Source organism: Anas platyrhynchos, chromosome Z (assembly GCF_047663525.1).
Source record: "Anas platyrhynchos isolate ZD024472 breed Pekin duck chromosome Z, IASCAAS_PekinDuck_T2T, whole genome shotgun sequence".
Taxonomy (NCBI): Eukaryota; Metazoa; Chordata; class Aves; order Anseriformes; family Anatidae; genus Anas; species Anas platyrhynchos.
This window is the reverse complement of record NC_092621.1, coordinates 44733728-44748311: the sequence shown is the minus strand read 5'-3', so window position 1 is coordinate 44748311 and position 14584 is coordinate 44733728. Positions and strand designations below refer to the sequence as shown.

General features: G+C 38.3%; 1 protein-coding gene across 2 annotated transcripts in view; it reads right to left on the bottom strand.

Annotated features, from left to right (window-relative positions):
* The window catches only part of DAPK1 (death associated protein kinase 1), an 89189-nt gene that overhangs the window by 16186 nt on the left and 58419 nt on the right, over positions 1–14584 (bottom strand). For both annotated transcript variants that reach the window (XM_038170257.2, XM_072030845.1), the window contains 7 exons: positions 12335–12454; positions 11063–11161; positions 10121–10219; positions 8865–8963; positions 7077–7274; positions 5809–6006; positions 2864–2962 (listed from right to left, as the gene is read on the bottom strand). In XM_038170257.2, the coding sequence (XP_038026185.1) occupies positions 2864–2962; positions 5809–6006; positions 7077–7274; positions 8865–8963; positions 10121–10219; positions 11063–11161; positions 12335–12454 (912 nt within the window). The remainder of the gene's footprint in view (positions 1–2863; positions 2963–5808; positions 6007–7076; positions 7275–8864; positions 8964–10120; positions 10220–11062; positions 11162–12334; positions 12455–14584) is intronic.

Below are 14584 nucleotides of genomic sequence, written 5' to 3'. Positions count from 1 at the left end.
CCACAACTGTATCAGCATGGCTTGAGTTGACTTGACATCCTCGTTTGCAATGTCTCTCTGCTCCATGGGGCTTTGTTCTGGCTTCAACTCCGGCTTTGGTTTAATAACTGTACTCTGATTTATCATTTCCTTGACACAGCTGCTTGGGTGCAAACACAAAGGAAATAACCATCTGATGAGAATTTGGCAATGAACGTGGATGGCAGTGGCTCAGGCAGAGCCTGATCAGCAATCATGGCTACAAATGGTTGGAGGTGACTGCTCCCCAAACCAGAAAAATGGCAACAGAAATGATTTGAATTGCTAGAGGCCTGGCCAAGTGTCATTGTAGGGCAAGATAACATGAAGCAGTGGGATGGTGGTGTCATGACTCAGGGCTCACTCCATACTTCCATACTGAGTTTTGTGTGCTCAAGGCTAGCTCTCTGACATAGCATAGTTGTTTAATCTTGGATCAGATAGAACTCTAGGCTGAATTTGCCCCCTCCAAAAAACATTTTGAGATGTTGAAATTGATGGATACCAGCAATTCAATTTACATTTCTATTGATAATTTTGACTCAGATCTGTAAGCTCAATGTATTGATTGAGATGATACGTGAAGAAAGCAGTTGCTTCCTTGATAAAGAAATTAACAGAAAATAAAATTTCCATTTTTATCCGTAACAGTGAGCAAGATAATGCTGTTTAGTTCTCTGGAAGGCCACTACAAGATGAACTGCAGAGCACAAGAATTAGAAAATAAATACACAAACAAAAGAGCAGATGGGTTTCAGTAAGTTATTTTTCCTGTTTGACCTTTCTTGAGCAGTACAGTTTATGTAGAGGCTGAAAAAGCAAAACTGGCATCTGAAAATGTCTTGGTTACAGGATTCATGAAAGCTGCTGACTGACTCCTTTGTTGCAAACAAGACACCTATGACTGCAAGAGATGGTCTTGAATTTAACTGACCATTTGCAAGCATCAATTTAAGCTTGGTACAGGTTTAGAAACTTCCATGATCAGGAATCAAGAACATGGTGACCAATAAATAGCACAGCACGTAACAGATAGAAGGGTTTTGGTGATTTTTGAACATTGGAAAAGGTTACATATACGCTCCAGCAGCATGAGATTTCCTAAGGTCATTTAACATTGATGCAATCAAATTCAAAGGTGAACTAGTAGTAAAACAGACTTCAACCTGGGGAGGAGGCAGAGACAACATACTCCAGCACACAGTTACCTAACAGTGCTAAAAAAGTTAATTTCTCAGAAATGGCATTCTGACAGAAGAAAAAGGCAATTAATTCTACTACACTGGCTCTGAAAGAGCTGCTAATAAGACTTTTCAGAATAGTTCAGCATTCATCTAGCAAACTACTGCAAAACTGAGACACTATTAAAAACACCACATATTCTTCCTCCCTCTTGTCTTCCCTTCTCTCTGCTATGACACTGCTGGAATAATGGATATTGATGTATATTCAGTGTGTTCCTCCTGCCAGATTTAGTATCAGCACAATTTATATCAATGTGAAGGTGATAAAGGAAACTGAAGAGATAAAATATACTTTCATCTATGAAGGACAGGGGCAACGAGGGCAATTATACCAACACAGCCATCATGGCATAAATGAACAAAAAACAGTTCACGAATCCTCCTCTGCTTCCTTTTGTTATAACTTACCCCTACAGTGAAAACACTCATAGGGAATGAGATATACCAAAAGGAAAATACGAAAGGAAAGAAAACAGGTCATGAAGATGTAAAAATCCCACAATGTCCACCGCATGCACATTTCATTATTCATGGACACAGCAATCTACAATCTAGTTTTCCAAATGTCATTTTTAGATGCTAAACTTCTTCAAACCACAATTCAAGTTTGTTTGTTTCAATGACTGCTTTTTAAAGGTTTCCCGTTGTCACACAAGATACATGTTTAGAGAAGCAAGCAGCGCTCAATGTGTAGGAAAACAAAAATGTTTGCAATTTTCATCAATAGGTAAAGCAAACGAGACAGACAGTTTCTCCTTTTTCTCTCCATTTCAGTCATCTCAAGGATACTTTGCATGGAGAAGAACTTTGTAAAACACAGATTCAATTAAAACCAAATTCACAGCATGATTTTCATGTACAGAACAACAGTTATTCTGAGTACAACAAAACGGTTAGAGCAAGTAACAGCATAAACTGATGCAACTCTCCTAAAAATAAAACGTGCTTAGTAGGTTCAAAACACACGTCATGGTGTATATGATGCCTAGTAAACAGAGTGTGTATGAGTTATGTATGATGAAGGATTCCTTCATTCCTTCCATGGATACAAGAGTCAGGATGATGTTCCTCAATGCAGTGTGAAAGAAAAATATCTTGAGTGGTTCTAACTGAAAGCAGTGTTGCTGACTGATCTGACATAAATGATTTGTTTTTACAAGGTTACTTGCATGCTATTTTACTCATCTATGCACCTACACACTTACGACATGAAAATGAAACTTTTTAACAACCCTGAAAGCAAAAAAAATAAATCCAAGATATATACTCTACATTTGTTCAGAAACTGTACATGATGTGAAATGACAATTATCTTGGTGATGGTGGCCTACTTTGCATATAGAAAACATAATGCTACAAGTAATTCTTAGGGGTAGAAACTCTGCAGATGAAGTGGTAGCTATACTGAACATTAACTAGTTTCAAATTTAGCTGTAAGAGAGGAACAAGTGGACAACAGGTAACACTTTTCAAGCTGTGTATGTTCTACAGCCTAACATTTTTAAATTTCATTATATATTTATATTTGACCTTTGCTTCCGCCCTGAGATTAACTGATTTTCCAATATTATACACAAAACAGACAAGAAACAAATACTTACAGAGGTTAAAGCTTCCACATTGGCACCAGTAAGACACAGGAACCGGACAACATCAAGGATGCCATTGTTTGCTGCAAGATGTAAAGGTGTTCTTCCATACTAATGGTTGGAAAAGAAAGTGTTATGTTAGTAAAAGAACACCCTTCCAATTTTCATGACTAATAATCAAACATATTGTACAATTATAGGTACTGAAACACAGCAAAGTTCTTGCAAAAATGGTAAGAAAAAGTACTTTTGACTACTGCTTGAGCATAACTGCTTGAAGCTCAGTTGAAAACAGAGTCTAGATTGACTACTTTAGAAATGGAAAATGATTGTACAGTTTAATTCCCCACAGCTGCGGAGGAATCCTTTGCATTTTTGGGCTGTATTTGAGAATGTCTTGCTGAGTGTTGATAAATCTGATTGTGTTTTGCTTAACAAAATATGAACTAGTTAAGCAACAGAGTCCTTAACCTTTAAAGCTCTGGATTCTATTCAAATCAAAGAATTACTGAAAAGTACATGTTCTCAGTTTCCTCCTCTACCCACAAGGAGTTAGAAATGAATTTAAGTACTCAGCATGAAGGAATTTGTGCTTCCAGTGACAGAAGAAAAGTGCTGCAAGTATTCCTTTACCCATTTTTGCTTTTTCCCCCAAGTCTCTTCATTGACAACAGGTTTTCATGCCAGCCACTTCTTGTCTTTCATATTCATAGCTACTGTTAAAAATAACACTATCATACATTTTCTGCTTGTAAACCCCCTTACAACTTCTTCACACATTTTCTTACTTTCATACTGTTCTCCCTGTTTTAACCCTCCATTCAGAACCAAACTCACGTACTTATTTCACAAAAGAGTATTTGAAAGCAAAGCTAACTTCCAACCAACTGGAAACTGAAGAGATGCTTGCTCCTCAAAAATCGACACCTCAATTCAAATAAATGCATATGATGTTCTGCTGCACGTAGTTTGTGGAAGAAACCAACAGTGCCCTCAATTGGTATTACACACACGTCCGACAATGCCAGACTTGAGGACCAAGGATAGATGGTCATTATGTTAATTTACTCACATTACAGGGCTCACTGCTGAAGAGGACAAGTAGAAATAAATATCCTCTATTTCGCAAGACCTGAACTCACCCTTTCAAATAAAGTGCACTCTAAAAATCACTCCAGTATACTTGACTCCTAAAAGAATAATAGGACACAAAATCTAATCGCAGCTCCTATACCATGATCCCCTATCCACCGAACACTTAAAGGCTGACAGATTTTTCTGTGGTGTGCTTGAGGCCAGGCCACTGATGCCAGCTGAGCAATCTCACTTATGAAAAGAGGTGTTAATCCAGCCTTTTGCTGCATTAACTCACCTTCCCAAAATGTGTTCTCAGCAGTGGATCTGGATTTAATTGCATAGTCAATCATATTTAAGCTCAGAGGCAGGACTGGGGAGCTCATTATTGTATGTTTTTTGGCTTGGCAGCTGACAATTTTAATTATTAAAGCAAAAACTGATTTCACTGGACAACCCTCAAGCCAAAAGCCCTACAACTTTAATCATCTAGCTAATGTAGAGAAGATCAGAGCTTTTGTAAAAAATGGTAGTGTTAATTAGTAACATGTTATTGATAGAAAAATCAGAAAGAAAAAAACAACAACAACAACAACAGAACTACAACACTGGAACTAAACAAATCACAGGTTCCTACAAAAGATTCCTACAAAAAGCTTTTAAACTTTGCAGCATATAAAAATTAAATAGGCCAGAGAAAGACATTTGGAAACAAATACTAAGCCCCAAGCTCCACTTTTTGTTTTAACTATAATGGCTGACCTTAAGCTTACTCAACTTAGCTACATGAAAATTTCCTGAAACACTTACTTTCACCTAAACATGCATAGGAGGAAAGCCAGAAATGTTAAACCTGTACAGTATCAAATCTACTCATCACAACAATTTGCAACAACTACACAAGAAAAGAAGCAAAATGCAACAATTACACAAGAAAAGAAGCCAAGAAAGCACTAGTATCTCAAAGTTTATGGACAGGCTATTAAACTTTCTCTTTGGAACGTGCTTACTACAGTTGTTGACATTCCACATTTTCACCAGGCAGCAGACCAGCAATATGCATTGGGATCAACATTTTAAGAAGTTTATCATTTGACAAGTATTTCTGCAATTGTCACATGTATGCAAAAGAATGAGCAGCAGGACACTTCCCAAAAAGAACCTTACTTAGTCTGCTGACTTCAACTTTTGAACATAATTTTACATTTAACATTTTAATATTGAGAATTCATGTGTTCTGCTTGTGACAACTTCTTTTACATATAAATTAAGGCTATTATATTCTAAAATAAATATCAGGATTTATTTTAATTAATCAACTTAAGACAAAAAAAAACATAAACTAGCCAACATAACATGCATTTTTATTACTGGCAACAGAATCTGCACTTTATTTAAATCACTTGTTAGGTGACAGTGCAGATCTGTTCACAAATTTGGAAGAATTCAAAGCAGCTTTTTCATTAAAAATGCACCAGTCTCCAATTCTACAAGCAATTTAGCATCATTAAATCACATCAAATCAACAGCTGTTTGGGCTACCAGAGCATTTCATCTGTTCTTCAGCACCTAAGATGTAATCTGCATAAAAAAAAAGCTATGTGGCTAGGGAAGCAGGTTGGTATATACTTCAACATTAGTAGCAAAGTACATTGTAATAACTAATTCATTTGGGCTCTTTCTTCATGGACCTTTAATCATCTATTTAATGAAACAGCTAAGTTTGCAACATGAATAATTTAATGCTTTGCAGTTGGCTTTTTTAAGAGAAAAAAAATGGAAGAAAAAATATTCTGATAGGGGAGGTAGAAAAGGTCATCTAATGCAGTAGGCGAGCTCTTAAATATAGTAGTTCAGTACCAATATTCCAATATTCCACCTACCTTATTAGCAACATCCAAATTACAACCTGCTTCACAAAGTGTCATCACAATAGGAACATTCCCATCTTTGCAGGCTACATGCAGAGGAGCGTTACCATGTCTGTCCTGGAAATCTACAAAGCATCCTTGACTGATGAGGGTTTTAACTACTTCTATTTGACATCTTCTCACAGCAAGGTGTAGGGCTATATGGCCATCCTGAAATCGCAAGACAACTTGTATGTGAGATTTCAATATTGCTGAAAATCAAAGTATCAAAGTGGTTTTTGATAAAGAGTCAAAATCATTTGTTTGTTTTTTGACAAAGAGTCAAAATCATTTCATGGTAATCGTGTGCATGTCCTTGCCTCAAGAATCAAAATGTTTTTGTTTTTTTGGGGGGGAGGGGAGTGTGGGGGCAGACTAGCTGTGGAGGTGAAGAGCAGGGGTAGAAGCAGGGAGATGCACAATATTTGGCAGAACAAATCAATGACAGGATGAAAGCAAATTTATATTAAGCCACCAGACTTTGCAGTGGAATGGATGAAACATAAATACACATTCTCTACCAAAGACTTCCGTGAGGAGTGGAAGAGTGACCAATTCTAACAACCAGCTGAGCGTTGTAGACCACTCGAGTGCTTACTAACAGAAGCTTGTGATGTGGAAGTCAAGCAATCTGCTTACAGCTTCCTCTCTGTGGAACAATGTATACGCAATATAACTAGAACATTTACTTCTTTTAGAAGCAAAAACATTTTACTGAATATGTTTTAGTTACTAGCTAATAACTATCAGCAATAAGCTAGCTATAAGGACTAGCATAGCAAAAGTATAAGCAATGAAATGCAAAGCTAATTTTCACATAGTGAAAAACAAAAAATTATTCAAATGGAGTCATATTTTTAAATAACTGGAATTTTCTTATTGGAAATGGATGTGAATCAGCTGACCCATAGGAATCAAAGGCAAACAATTTCATCCTTTTTTCGCTTAGTAGCTTGCTGCCAATTACAGAACCCAATGTTCCTTCCTTTTTCCATAGAGAATGTTATTCATAAGGTGATAATTGATAAGGTGATAATGAATCAGAAAAAAACAATGATGGAAAAATAATCAGCTGGCAACTTTACAGACTATAGCAGTCATCCATATTCTCTGTATGAATTACTTAGAAAACTCACGTCATAAAAACAACGCAGCATTGCAACATTTACGTGAAGCAATTCTCAGGTACAGATCTGTGGCACCTATGAGCTCTGGAGGCAGCTCATTCATCCCTAACTAACCTTGTCCGTTGCATCAAGGTCAGCTCCATGTTCTGCCAAGCATTCCACAATATCATGGTATCCCCTAGCAGATGCTGTCAGGAGTGGAGTCTCTCCTTCCTTGTTTTTAATGTTTACATTACAACCGGCTTCACAAAGTGCTTTGGCAACAGAGTAGTAGCCATGCCAGGCAGCACAATGCAATGGGGTTTCTTCTTCCTAGCAACATGGGAAAAAACATATAAAAAAACAGAGCTGAAACAAATGCTAGGAAAAGCAATTCCCCACCTTAACTTAGAGAGACAGGAAGATGACAGGTAAGAAAAAAGTCAGTCTATCAAATAAGCCCTGTAGAAAGATGTGGTAAATTCAAATGCTGACATTCTCAAAGCAAGAATAATTCCTGCTGACACTCCTAAGTGATTACAATGACGCAGTAGATTTTCATCATTACCTGGATTCTGGGAGCCTGTATTTCTCACCGTAAGGCTATCTATTGACAACATCCTGAACGTCTGCAATATTAGTCTAGATATTTCCATGCTGGTAAAGCTAACTATCTTGTCTCTCCTACTTGAAAATAGATCCTCATTCATAAGCAACTTCTACATCCTGTGTGCTAAGGGACTAAACCGGTGTTTAAAACAGATCACTCGCCAAGGAGACACAAAATCCCACTAGACTTGCAGCTTGAGGCAGATCACTCTGCTTACTGTCTTCAAAGCACATCTGAATGATTTAGGAGTGTAGGCAGTGACTTGGGTACTTAGAAACCTGACTCTTCTAAATGCACATCACAACAAGCTTTTGAAACTGTATGCATTTTGAGCTGTTTGAGTTCAGCTGTGACTGCGTCTAATTTACTTTTTTGTTTGAACCAAGGAAGCTTCGAAACTTTCATCTCCAAAGCTCTGTACTTCATGACAGTTACATGGAACACCATTAAGAAACTACTGAAAGTATTGATTTTGTAGCCCAGTACAAAGCAAGGAGGCTTAAAAAGCAGAAAAAGTAATTCTATCAAATTCTAAGAAATGAGATATCCTTTCAGTACTTGGCAAATAACAATGAAGAGACAGACAGTGCATATAATATTGGAGGATTTGGACTGTATTCAAGATTTCTGTAAAAATCCAAGGAAAAAGTTGAACAGTATATCCCGTGGTCCTTTGGCTTGCTGCTGCTTCAACAATAAAAAGGTAGTCCTAGAGGATGCAGGTCCTTGGAAGGCTCATGGAATTCCCACCTACAGTAGACTATCAATGAAATTTGGGTCAAATGCATGGTTTGTTTGTTTGTTTTTCCCCTCTATGAAGCCCTTTCTCTCTTGTTTTCTCACAAGAGTTTCTAGTTCAGAGCTCACAGGAAGAAAAACAACACAAAAAGAAAACATATGTTATTTAAAGGAGCTCTCCTGAGCTCTCCTCTCATTTTCAATATTGGCCACTTGTCACTTCCAAAATCTCTCATGCCCCGTAAAAAGAATACAAAATCAAGGCAACAACTAACAAAAAGTGTTAGCTGAACTCACAGGGCACACAGTGCCACCCACACCTTCATTATGCGGGATTTCTCAATCTTTGAGATTTCAAGAAAATCTGTTTTAGGAATACAGCAGTGGTTGGTTCATGCACTCTGTTTTTGAATAGTCTTCATTTATTAAGAGGTATCAAAACCTCCATAATTCTTTTATTTCTTTTTTTTTTTTTTTTTTTCAAATTCAAACATGCCAAGGCAAGACTAAGAGTTTTCACCACTCATAGTAAAGCTGTGTTTGTGTAAGTAAAACAGAAAGCGCCTGTGACTCACCTTGTCTTGAAAGTTTGGATTGGACCCAATACTACAGAGAAACTGAACAACATCCACGTGCCCATATCGAGCTGCAACATGAAGAGCTGTCTCCCCAGACTGCAATTAGAAAAGAACATACCAGTGTAATTTCCTATGTTGCCCCCAGAGATAAACCACCATGTACAGCTTGGAATGCCTGCATGCTGCATCGGCTGCTCCACTCTTCCTGTATCCTAATGCCACAGCTGCAGTCAGCAGAGACCTCCAGCTCACAAACTGTAGTTATATCTGACAGTTATTACACCATCTGACAAGGTATTTCTTCAAAGGCCTTCCTCTTCCAGAACTCATTTTCCTACTTAATTTGCTCAAGATTGCAGCCATAATGGGAATTCTGAGCACTATGAGTAGGCAGATGCATGCACAATTGGCACTGGAACATGCATTCAATTTCTATTCAGACTACCATCCAACTCTGTACACATGTGTAAGGATGGGTCTAACACTTTGGTGCATTCTGGCATATTTTGGTCATTACATGTAATTATTTGCAAACTTTTGCTGCTATTATATTAAAAGGAAACAGTATTTATGTTATGAGAGTAGCCTATCTTCTAGTAGTCCTATCAGGAGTGGAGCACTAACACTGCTAATATGCCTTGCCTTGCGCTAGTTCTATGAACAAAGTAAGCCAACTACATTTCACAAGTGTAGCTGCTTCTATACTGGAGCTTTGGCTAACAAAAACATTGATATGGTATAAGATTTTAACAGCAACTATCTTTTAGGGCCTATGTTGCTCAAGTAATACTGCCAGAGACAAGGTAACTGCTCATCAGCTATAAATTATTAAGCTTCATTATACTCAACTTAATAACAGCCAAATTTACTTGTCAGACAAAAGTGATTTTCAATCAAGAGGAATGAAAAACAGAATCACGATCTTACCCTGAGATCCAATATGAAACCAAGTGTTCATATGAAAATTAATTTAGGTTTGTACTTCCCCACCTACCCACCATGTACTCACCACATTTATATTCATGTTTGGTTAACATCCGTCAGAAGAATGATCAGTACATCCAGCTACTTAAAAGCTGTGTTATCACAGCCCTACATGTCAGCTTATAAAACCCAACTAAATAATCCAGTCACATTCTTAAGATTGTGGCACGTCTGAAAATCATTCCAATTGAAAGACCTCTCTCCCTGCTAAGATAAAGCTATTAAAAAAAGGCTCTCTGCATAAAAGACGAAAATAATTTTGTTCTTACCTTATCCTTGACATCCAAAGGACATTTATTCTCACTGAGAAATTTCAGTGTTTCTACATGACCATGTCGAGAAGCCCAATAGATTGCATTAGATCCAGCCTGTCCAAAATGATTCATTATAGATATCAGTGATCAATTTAGAATCCTAATTCTAGACCTTCATTGAGATACGCACACATATACATGGCACAAATACACTGAACAGCTCAGATTCATAACAGTACATATGAACTAATCAAACATAAAATATTCAGTTTTTTTTTCCTTCAAGTTGGTTCAACAACTGCAAATATCAACATCACCGCTCCTCCCACCCCCACAAGGATAATTAGCAGGATAACTAACTCTATGCAAGGAAAATCCTCTTCATCCTTGTAAGGGAGATTTTGAGGAAGTCATAGGATAAATACCTTTGTGCTGTTTACTTTACCATCAGTTTGGTTGAGAAGCAGACAGTGTTCTAAGTTCATTTTAAATGAGCTGTAGATCATTAAAAGACGTTTTTAAAGAGCACTTGTTGCAAAGTGTACGCCCTTGTCACATACGAATTTTAGTTGTGCCATTCCCCATCACTAAAATGTGCTCTTATCATTCCATACTAAACAAGTTCACCAATTTGTTTTAGGGCAGTCACTAATTTGAAGTAATTGAGTCAATTTCATATGTAAGAACTACATTTTAAGCTTAGAGATTAATTAAGATTATTCAAATTACAGTGGCTAATAAAGTGATCAAAATCAGAGGATATGCACTAGAAACAACTGAAGTTATTGAAGATTTGCTTTTATCTTTTTGCTACAGAGACTAGTGAATAACTTACAGAACAGGCTCTACAACCCAGAATTTTTATTTCCAATAAAAACTAGTCCAAATGCTTGCTCTACTTTAACTGTACTGGAAAACAAAAACTTATACAGAACAGTAACAAAGCAGAACACTTACCTTATCTTGGACATCAATACGGGATCCACGTTTTAGAAGCAACTGAAGCATCTGAATGTTTCCACAGCCAGCAGCAATGAGTAGCGGAGGTGTTCCATGCTAACAATGAAATACAAGCAAGAACAATGTTTTTTAATTTTTGAAGCATTAAAAAAAGCAAATGGAATCAAAGAAAGGCAGTGAATGGCATATCTCTGGATCTCCAGTTTCAAAGAAGTCCTCAGGGAATACTGTATAGTAAATAATTAATCCCTTTGTCCAAATAAATTTATCACATACCAATTTTCCACATTTTGGGGGTGAAGCCACATTTACTAAATGATACACCACATACTAAAAGCATGCTTTGCAAAGTAGAGATACTAACATTAAGCTCTCAGTTAGCTAAATTTGGCAAGAACATTCCCCTTTGCAATTTCTTTCTAACTACATTTTAAATAGCTTGAAAGAGAAAGTAGAAAAGAGTACAGGAAGAATATCTAAGTTTTGGCCACCATATCTCAAAAACACAACCCATCAGCAACATATTAGAAAGTTAAATGGGCTGCAGCATTAAAACAAAAAATGTAACTCTTATTTGAAAGGTTTGGGACCTCTTCACAGGAAAATAGTAAATGTTTCACTTTTACAGTACTCTTCATGAATACTTCTTAAAGCATTTTATAATGAACATCGGTATAATCATTCAAAAAAGTAAAAACGAGAGAAGATTTAACAGTTAAACAACAGAACCAGCAACAGAACCCTGGTGTCAGTTCCATTAGTACTTCCATTAGTATAGCAGGATAATGAAATACTTCTGTAGGCAAGTCATTATGTTTCTAAAAATGAACGGCACGATCTAACACTATGTTCACGTATCTAACTTCTGCTGTATTGGACCTTTGCTCCTAACAGTGCTTCGCAAATTAAGTTTTGTCAGTCTGTTTCTTCATAGATGTTCACCCATCTTCATATGCTGTAAGAAACAATTGCAAACAAAAGCAAAGGCTGATATCTAAAATACCAGAGCTTTTTTCAGTAGATTAGATTAATACTTTTTCAAGGGCTTAGAATTTCAAAAACACATTTTGTGCTCCTTTTTTGAGGTAGTTTGAGAAGACTGTAAGCAGAACATATTAAAATTTCCCCTAAAGAAAGGCAGAGTAATTTAACATCCACTTGACATTTCTTTTTTATTTCAGGTGTTACACTTCTATTACAGCCACATTACTCTATTCAACAGGGTGAGAGCTAGTCCCCCACCCACCTCAGCACAGACCCACACTCTACCTTGTTTGGTTGATTGACATCATAATTTGTCAGCGATCCCAGAAGGTGCTGTAATCCAGGAACATTGTCATCATTGATGGCATGAATAATAGCTTTCATCACAAAAGAATCTTCCTCATCCTTGTAATTAAAGAGAAAGAAGAAAAACTTAGCTTCAAGAAAAACAACCCCTCTCCATCTCTACAGTTGTCAAGACACTGAAAAAATTTTAAAAGTAAAATTTTAAAAGTCTTCAGCTGCAAGTTGCAATCCTTCATAAAGCGTCTAGCTGAAAGGCACCCATGCTGCTTGAAAAAACACTCCAAAAACGCCCGTACCTCTTCTAACACAGTATTTCATCAATAGACCCAGTATTCACTGAGATTCAAAGCAGGGTTTCTTTTACTAGATGTACTTTTTTCTTCCTCCTTGGACTTTCACGAGATGCAACACTTGCATTAAGCAAAAGCAATCACAAGCATGTCTCCAAAGGGGAACGGTTAAAAACCTACTACAACACTTGAACACACAGCCCTGTGGTGCCTGATGGGATCCGCCCAAGGGTGCTGAAGGAGCTGGCAGAAGTGCCCACCAAGGCACTTACAATAATTTACCAGCTAGTCCTGGATAACCAGTCCAGGTACCAGTTGATTGGGGGCTGGTGAATGTGATGCCTAGCTACAAGAAGGGAGGAAAGGAAGATATAAGGAATTATAGGCCTGTCAGTCTGACCTGGGTGCCAGGGAAGGTGATGGAGCAGATCATCATGAATGTCATCATACGACACATACAGGACAATCAAGGTGACCAGACCCAGTAAGCATGGGTTTATGAACCCATGCTTGACTACCCGTATCTCCTATGACAAGATGACCCACATAGTAGATGAGAAGGCTGTAAATTTTGTTCACTTGTACCTCAGCAAGGCATTCGATACATTTTTCCATAGCCTTATCCTGGAGAAACTGGCTGCTCTTGGCTTGTACAGATGTACACTAGCTAAAAAACTGGCTGCATGGCTGGGCCCAAATGGTCTTTGTGAATGGATTTAAATCCTTTTAGTGGCCAGTCACAAGTGGTGTTCCCTAGAGCTCAATACTGGTGCCAGTTTTGTTTAATATCTTTATCAATGATATTGATGAGGGGATTGAGCGCACCCTAAGTAAGTCTGTATATGTCGCTAAGTTGGGTGGGAGTGCTGTTCTCCTTGGGTGTAGCAAGGCCCATCAGAGTGATCAGGATAGGCTGGATTGATGTGCCAAGGCCAACTGCATGACATTCAGCAAGGCTAAGTGTCAGGTCTTGCACTTGGGTCACAACAACCCCATGCAATGCTACAGGCTTGCGGAAGAGTGGCTGGGAAGCTGCCTAGCACAAAAGGACCTTGGGGTTCTGGCTGACAGCCAGCTGAACATGAGCCAGCAGCGTGCCCAGCTGGCCAAGAAGGCCAACAGCATCCTGGCTTGTATCAGGAGTAGCGCAGCCAGCAGGAGCAGGGAGGTGACCGTCCCCCTGCACTCTGCTCTGGTGAGTCCGCACCTTGAGTGCTGTGCTCAGCTTTGGGCCCCTCAGTACAAGAAGGGCATCAAGGCCCTGGAGCGTGTCCAGAGAAGGGCTACGAAGCTGCTGAAGGGCCTGGAACGCAAGTCCTGTGAGGAGCAGCTGAGGAAACCAGGGCTGTTCAGTCTGGAGAAAGCTGAGGGGGAACCTTACTGCTGTCTGTAACCACCTGAAAGGCGGCTACAGTGAAGAGGGTGGTGGTCTCTTTTCTCAGGTGACAAGTGATTGGACGCAAGGCAACAGACTGAAGTTGTATCAGGGGAAGTTTAGATTGCATATTGGGAAGAATTTCTTCACAGAAGAGGTGGTGAGGCATTGGAGCAAGCTGCCCAGGAAAGTGGTGGAGTCACCATCCCTGGAGGTATTTAAGAGATGTGTGGATGTAGGGCTTAGGGACATAGTTTATTGGTGAACTGGTAGTGTTAGGTGGCTCTTATGATCTTAAAGGTCTTTTCCAACATAAATGGTTCTATGTGATAGAAACATTAAAAAAAAAAGAGGTACACAAATAAGAAAATGCAGAATCAAGCTTTCTGCTATCCAGGGATATGCTGCAGGAGATGTACTTTTGACCTAGTTTTCATCTATTCAAATGGACCGGGTAAGAATCTGGAACATAAATAATGAGCCTAGATTCCTTTGCAGACATAACTATTTTTCATCCATGCACTAAAATGTCAGAGAAATGAAATTCACTGAGACCAGTATTTG